Source organism: Podarcis muralis, chromosome 6 (genome assembly GCF_964188315.1).
Source record: "Podarcis muralis chromosome 6, rPodMur119.hap1.1, whole genome shotgun sequence".
NCBI lineage: Eukaryota > Metazoa > Chordata > Lepidosauria > Squamata > Lacertidae > Podarcis > Podarcis muralis.
Window position 1 is genome coordinate 59,121,174 of NC_135660.1, and position 7,483 is coordinate 59,128,656.

At 46.3% G+C, this 7,483-nt stretch overlaps 1 protein-coding gene across 16 annotated transcripts in view; it reads right to left on the minus strand.

Annotated features, from left to right (window-relative positions):
- EBF3 (EBF transcription factor 3) overlaps positions 1 to 6,806 on the minus strand; it is a 166,288-nt gene extending 159,482 nt beyond the window's left edge. For 3 of the 16 annotated variants that reach the window (XM_028729917.2, XM_028729910.2, XM_028729909.2), the window contains exons 1-4: positions 5,658 to 6,797; positions 5,022 to 5,178; positions 4,493 to 4,556; positions 3,618 to 3,673 (exon numbers count right to left, since the gene is read on the minus strand). In XM_028729917.2, the coding sequence (XP_028585750.1) occupies positions 3,618 to 3,673; positions 4,493 to 4,556; positions 5,022 to 5,178; positions 5,658 to 5,791 (411 nt within the window). In that variant the 5' untranslated portion in view covers positions 5,792 to 6,797. Of the gene's footprint in view, positions 1 to 3,617; positions 3,674 to 4,492; positions 4,557 to 5,021; positions 5,179 to 5,657 lie in introns of those variants that run through there. The other 13 variants (XM_028729924.2, XM_077930378.1, XM_028729923.2 and 10 more) reach the window with 9 other exon arrangements.
- Positions 6,807 to 7,483: the final 677 nt, after the last annotated feature.

A 7,483-nucleotide genomic window follows, 5' to 3' on the forward strand; every position in this document is an offset into this window, starting at 1 on the left:
TTACAAGATTATTAACTCTCAAGTCTTTGCACTCAGACCTTAGAACATTCTCAACGGTTAAAGAATACAGCCTGCCAATTTTATTTTATTGTATTTTTGTTAAGTTTGGAGCTTGTTACCTGCTCATTAGAAGGGCTTTATGGCTATTGCTCATGCAGGGATCATGATCCAAGCCTGTTCTTTTTCCAAAAAAGCACTAAGTTCATTGCATCATTTAAAGGACAAGGGTGGTATATTAATTAGAAGCAGCAACCTAAAGATGGGACGCCACAACACTTTTTGTGGTCATGTCAATGCCAATGCTTTTCAACGGCCCCAGACTAAGAGCAGCGTGATAGGTGAAACCAGATGGACTAGATGCAAAGGATTGAGTCTTTTATAGGAGAAAGAGGGGTTCCCCAGTCACTGAGGCTGTGGCCCTTTCTTATATATTTTATGAGGCATTCTTTCCCAAACAGCGTCCCTTACAGCGGGTTACGGCGCATTTTGAATTAGGTACGAAAGCGGCTATTTCCCTCCGTCTCCCACAACACACACACACACTTTTCCTGATCAAAACAAGAAGTGTCTAGCCGCCTTGAGGAATCCCAGAAGCATGCACAACAATATGGTTATTATCGGCCTGATATTTGGGGAAGAAAGTGCTAATGGGCAATCTGGTGTTTATTTTGAAACTGCTAACAATGATTTTTCTTGGGTAAAAAAGGCAAGTGTGTCTGGGCACACGGTTGAGTGGGTTTTGAGCAGAGGCTCTAACAGATGGTGTGGAGCTATAGGTGCGCTTTCTCTCTCCCGCGCGCGCTCTGTCTCTCTCTCTCTCTCTCTCTCTCGCCCCCCTCTGCTCTCCAGACTTAGGGGAACCGTCGTGCCTGACCGGACTGTGAGCAGCAGCAGGAGGAGGAGGAGCGGCGGCGGCGGCAGCAGCCTGGCTGCACCAGGCAGCTCATGGAAAGGCTTTTCCGCTTTCTACCCGCTCCTGCCCCTCCCCCAGCCCAGCCTCCCCTGGAGAATGAGAGAGACACACAGAGCGAGCGGGGAGAGAGAGAGAGCTCTCGGCGCGCGCTGCTTTTTGCCTCGCAGGCTCCCCTGGAGAGCTTTCCCGCGCGCGCCGGCTTCCCTTCGCCCAAACAAGCGCCGCGTTCAAGGCTCCTTCCTCAAGAAGGCCGCAGCCGAGCTGTGCGTTTCCACAAGCCCCTAACCACCTCGCACAGAAATCGGTGCTTTCCTCTCTCTCTCTCTCTCTCCTTCCCTGCCTCGCCTGCTTTGCCTCAACGCCCCCCCCCCCCGCTTTTTCCCCTTCACACAGCCTGGGCCTCAGCCGTCTGTGCTCCATGAGGTCACTTGCTTCCATTCCCATTACTGCGGGCTTCTTTTTTTTTTTTTTGCCTCCTTTTGCAAAGGGGGCTGTGTGAGGTGAGAGAAAAAAAAGGGGGGGAGGAGGTTGGAAGAAGAACCGCTCGAGGCACACGAATACATGTAATTTCCAGGCCCCGCCATTCACCTCCTCGGCCACCACTCCTTCCCCAACACCAAGTGTGGGGAAGGCAAGCTTCTCTTCTTCCTTTCCCCCCACCTACCTACTGCGTTTGCTACCCACTTTGAACCACTTTTTTGCTTGTTGACAAGGCCACGGTGGGTAGCTTGCGCGTGTCCTTTTTCCCAAGGAAGGCCTGCAAAAGTCCTCGTCACTGAAGCGGGGACATGGCCTAGTTTCCCCCAAGTTGTCTAAATAAGGTACCAGTGTGGAGAAGCCTGAAGAAATATATGACACCGCAGACATAACAAGCAGTCAGTGGCTGCGAATGTTTGTTGTTGCAGCACGCCATATAACTTCTGGTGATTGTTACTTCGCCTCTGATGAATCCGCGTATTTAGATGTGATTTATTTTTTATTTTGTAGCACCAACAGAAATCCATAAACTGTCGGTTCAGCGCCATTGACTCTTTGATCAGTTACTGGGCTATCTCTCCCCCTCCCCCTCTTTCCTCCCCGTCAGCGAAGAGAGATTAAAAGCCTGTATTTTCAGCACTGGTGCTACTGCAAAGATCCGTAGCTTCAATTACCAATAAAAGTGTGCTTGAAAATGTTAGCCTCTTTCCTTTCTCTCTCCCTCCCTCTCCCTCTATTCAAGAGCATCAAAACTTGCAGAGCTGCCTATAGTACCCTCTTAATTAGCCTACAGCGATTTCCGAAAACATTTAGCTGCTATGTACAAAGGAAATAAAAAGTCATTGTCAACTCGAGAGCGCTCCAGAGTTTAAAAGGGTGCCTCTCTGTAACCTATTGAAATAATTATTGGAGGGCACAACGCCTCCGTCTTTGTCAGAGGACTGGGGTTTGCCTGTCAGGTTGGGTTTTCTCCAAAAGAGCACCATTCATTTAACTGCGGAGGGCATTTAAATCTAACCCTATTTTTGTCAAGATCGCTATAAACTTTCTGGTGAGGAGAGGAGAGACTGCTTGGAAGCTTAACCGAGCTGGAATTGTGTCCCAGGCCACATATTCCCAAAGCCCTGCCCTTTGTTTTTGATACCTTTTACATTTTAAAAAAAATTATTTTTCAAATGATGCCAGAGAAAGCAAGTTTCTCTTCGTGCACCATTGCAATGAGAGACAAAAAATGCACTAGGCATTTATATACAGTTCTAAACACCCCCGGAATTCTCTATTTTCTGATGGGCACAAGTTCCCCTCGTTTACATGTGTGGAAACATTATCTTTTTTTCTGAAAAAACCGGGAAAGCAGCAAATGACTCTCGGGAAAATAAAAGAAGATTTAAAAGTTGAGCCATCCAGTAGCTAAGAGGCAGCTTTTGGGATGGGGGGGGGGGACAGTTCCTTGCCTTTAATTGCCTTGGAGGACTCCTGATAACACTGTAGTTATCCTCGAGAAAGTTGGCCAAGACAGGTTAAATAATTTAATAAGGACCTGCTTGTAATTATGTTATTTACAAGGGATGACAGAGGTTTGAGAAAGAAACAGGAGCTGATCTCAGGGAAAATGGACGGGTTTGGGTGACCCCTGGAGCATAGAGCTTGAATTATGGAGATGGGGGACTGCGAGGTGAATCCGGACTAGTGGAGAACAAGATGACTTTTCACCTCAACACATTTAACTTTTACATCCCAAATAAACGTCTCGCGAGACTAAATCATCCCATTTGAAAAAGAAAAAGAGAGGGCAGAGAGAGGAGGAGGGAAGGAAAGCAGCTTCCTTCGATTCCAGCGCGTCCGGATTAAGAGACAATTTCCCTTTTTGTCATCGGTTTTAACAAAATTAATCCCCCAGGTTGTTTTAAAATAAAATTGGGGGAACACTGGAGCAGTTGCCCTCCCCGGTCACCACTTCTTTCCCTGATATCAAGCAGATGGAAATCTGGCATTAAAGGGCAGCGCATTAATAACAGCTTCCTGATAGTAACAGGAATAATAATAAAACTAGTTTGCTTTCGAAGTATTTGTCAACCGTATGGGAATTTAGCTAACATGTCAAGGGGGCTCGGGGAAGGATAGGCGTGCCATCAAGAGCCAAGGAGAGTCCCATTCCCTCGGAAGTGGGAGTCAGACACAAACTCAGCAGCTCACACAACTCTTTAAAAAGCTTAAACTTTCTCACCTGTTTGGTCATGGAATCTATTAGCCGAACGTACAAATCCTGTTCCGTTCTAACTCCTGCGTATGGGGGAGGAAAAGCAAAAACAAAACGAGAGACCCATTTATTGTCAGAAACGAAGTGCGTTGTGAGCAAGGCAAAGCTACACAGATAACACAATGGCTACACGAAGACACTCAGCTGGACGCTGGGTGCAATAAAAACGCATGTGAGAGAGGGAGATTCAAATAAAAATAATCTAGTCTGCAGGTTGTCGCTGCCTAGCATGTATGGCCACAGAAACATGAGACAGTTGCCTTGACTGAGATAACTGAAGTATGCATATGTTTCACCAGAGTGGCCTGCGTTATCATAAAGTAACCCCCCCCCCACCCCACCCCAAAGACAACACGAGAAATAAAGGTTGATTGCTCGGGTTTCCGATCCCTATTTCCCTTTGTCAATATTTGCCATCCAACTTCCTGATTCTTTTGGTGTGGAATCATGTACATCTGGCATGATGGAGCTAGGCAGTCACAAGAATTAACATTAATTTGCGAAGCTGGGTTTGGATCTCTTAAAAGTGATGTTGTGCTGGAGCAGATATTGATTTTGGGCATTTCGCTTGTTTGTGTGTTTGTGTGTGTGTGTTTTAACTTTCTACTTCAAGACCAGCCGGTTAATCATGTAAAGTACCATTGACTTATTGATCGCTTATGTTTTGTTTTCCTTCTATGCCATAAGAAGAGTCGTGTTCACAGTCATGTAATTTTAATCTCAAAATCTTTATATCCTTTGTTTGTTTTTTGTTTAAAGTGCTCCAGAAAGAGGGTAGCAATTTTTGTGCATATACAGGTAAAACAACAACAACAAGGATGCAGCGAGGAATAAAAACTTACCATTACTGTACAATAACTGGAGTTTATAGTGAATTCCATTGTTAGTTTTTTCATTGTTTGGCTCCTGCAAGTAATGATAAATAATTGCTTTTAATTGGTTTGTGGGGCTGTGTTTTAAAAATGCCGTAGCTGGACTCCAGCTGCCTATAGGATCAGATTGCTCCAGCAGCAGCTTCCCATTAGAGTGTTTTGTTTTGTTTATCTATCTTTGTGACAGACAAGCTTTGTTTGGGACCGGAAAAAAATTGACTTCTGGCTGCTGAAATATGCCGGTTAGGTTAAGGCAACTTTGCAAACCAGTTTTAGATGCCAATCCCTGGCATAAGAACTCGGGACACTACACGTGGTTCGGATGCCTCTAGAGTCCCGTTAGAACTGCTACTGTCTAGGCAAGGCTAATGTTATATTTAATCGTCGAGATCAGACTTATATCACATTATTATTATTTTATTATTTTGTTATTAGTACTATTTTAAATGATGGGGTGGGGGCGAAGAGGGAAGGTTGCATTTTTTAATTAAAAACTTACTTTCTCTTTTTCCACAAAGTCCACAAAAGCAGTCCTTTCAATCTCCACTGGCTGCCCCTGCCTGTCGTACAGAGCTAAGACGAAGTGGAAAAAATTGGATTTTCTGAGATTGGAAGGCGGCTGTTTCTCGAAATGTGCCCGAGCCAACCCCACACCGCTGCGGGGAGAAAAAACAAGATAATTTCTGGGTGAGAGAACCGGAGGCACCGGAGAAGCAAGAGAGCGCAGGGACTTGGGGGTGCGCGGGTGTGGGGAGGGTGGGTTGGACGGGTTTAGATATGTAGATAGATGGGTAGATGGAGAGATATCACAAAAGAACACACACACATTGGGAGATTGTGGAAATTACTTCTTGGGGGGGGCGTTGGGGGAGAAAGGAGAATTTCTGGATTTGTCACTATCGCCGTAATATGATGTAATGAGCAGGGAGAGAGCATGAAAGAGGCAGGCATGTGGGGTTGGGGGGGGGGGGGAGAAGAAGAAGAAGAAGCAGAAAGAGAGAGAGAGGGGGAGAGACATTGAAGCGGAGTTCAGGGAGATTGTAATTGATATGGAGCATCGAGGGCGATTTACGGCCGGGATGCGAAGCGCCAGAGAGAGGCGAGAGGGAGAAGGGGGATCATTTGGCACACGTACCTTTGCGCGGCTGTGTTAGCATCCACAACCCCAGCTGTATGCATCCATGATCGGACTGGGTTCATTCCACTGCCCAGCGGTTCTTCTTTCATGGTCGTCCCACCTCGTGGTATATTTTCCTGAATCCCAAACATTAAAACAATTTGGGGGCAAAACCAGCTCTGAACCAAAAGGGGCTAAAAATAATAAAAAATAAAAAATTGTGGGAAATGTCAGATAAAGGGGGTGGGGGGTCGTAGTTGATGGCTGTTGTTTTCTTTCTCTCGTGGTGGTGGTGGGGTTTGTTTGTTTTGTTTTTTCTTCTTCCTTTCTCCTCTCCCCCCCTCTCTCTCTTTCGCTCGCTCGCCTCTTTCTCTCCCGGTCTCCCACTCTCCTTGGCGAGCGGAATAGAAGAGATGACTTTACTCCCCGCGATCAGTAGGAGGAAAGCCCAGTTCAAGTCGTCTTTCCGTCTTCAATCTGTCCTGTATTGGCACGGCATAAACAATATACTGAGCAGCTCTACTTGGATGGCGTTCCAGTTTGGAGGTTTTAAAAAAAAAGAAGAAAGAAAGAAACCAGCAACACACACCAAAAAAGAAAAAAAAACACACACACAAAAAAACCCGGAGAGGTTGGGGGGAGAGAGGGGGGAAAATGAAGTTTTTTGTTGTTGCTGCTTTTTTAAAAAAGTAGGAAATACAGCCGCCGGTATTGCGAGGTTGCCTTTGTTTTTTCCCCCTTTCTTTCTTTTCTTTCTCTCGTTCTTTCTTTAACAAATAAATAATTTTTGTTGTTTGTTTGCCGAGGCTTCTCAACGTGGTGTCATCCCTAGTAAAACAGCATCAAAAAACCTTCAGGACACTGCTGAATCGACCACTTCTGGCAAGGCTCTCCTGCTCCAAAAGACAAATAAACGAAAAAATGATTACCATGGAGGTGTTCCTGGACACAGGAGAGCTCGATGAGGGGCCTTTAGCGTCTTGCAGAATGGATGGGAAGCGTACAAAACTCAGCCCTCCATCCCCTAGGAATGGAACCTTTCCCGGGAGCCAAAACTCTAAACCCCCGGGAACGGCGCTGTCAGATTCTGACGTTAGGGAGGCGGGGCCAACACCATATATGGGGGGCAGAACAAATCCTCCCTTTAGCCGAGAGCTCCACAGCTTGTTTAGTTCTGACTGACTGCTGCAGCCTCCGAGTGCAGCGCCACGCTGCCCCCCTCCCTTATAACGCAAGCGTTAGGGTGGGCTTTTTATTTTATACATACATATATATATAATAATATATATGCATGCAACACACACGCGCGCCGGCAGCCAATGAAATTAGAATATATATATATATATATTAATAAAAAGGGTGGGGGGGAGAGTCGCAGCACAGGGACAGCTGGAGCGCCTTGCAATTTGCAAAGAATCACGATCGTTAAAAGACTAGCACGCCTCAATATAAACAGAGAGCGGTGCTGGATGTTAAACACAAAACCTATGCACACACACACACACACAAACACACAAATGCACGCTGAAAGGGGGAGAGAAGAAACGGGCGAAGAAGGTGCGTGGGATGTACGCTAAAGCCATCAGCGTGTAGGTGGCCAGGATCCTTCCTTCCCAACCCCTACACACACACACACACACACACACGCTGTCTCTTACAGCAATCTTTGGGGGTGAACCGGGGAAGAAAGGGCCGTTCCGACAAGGTTCCGTGCGTTCTGGAAAGTGAATTGGCCAGGCTGCTTGACTTGGCTGCATTAAAATACACACACGCACACGCGCGCGCGCACACACGGTCTCTGGTTTAATTTTACGAGTCAAGCCCTGGAACGATTACAGGTGGTC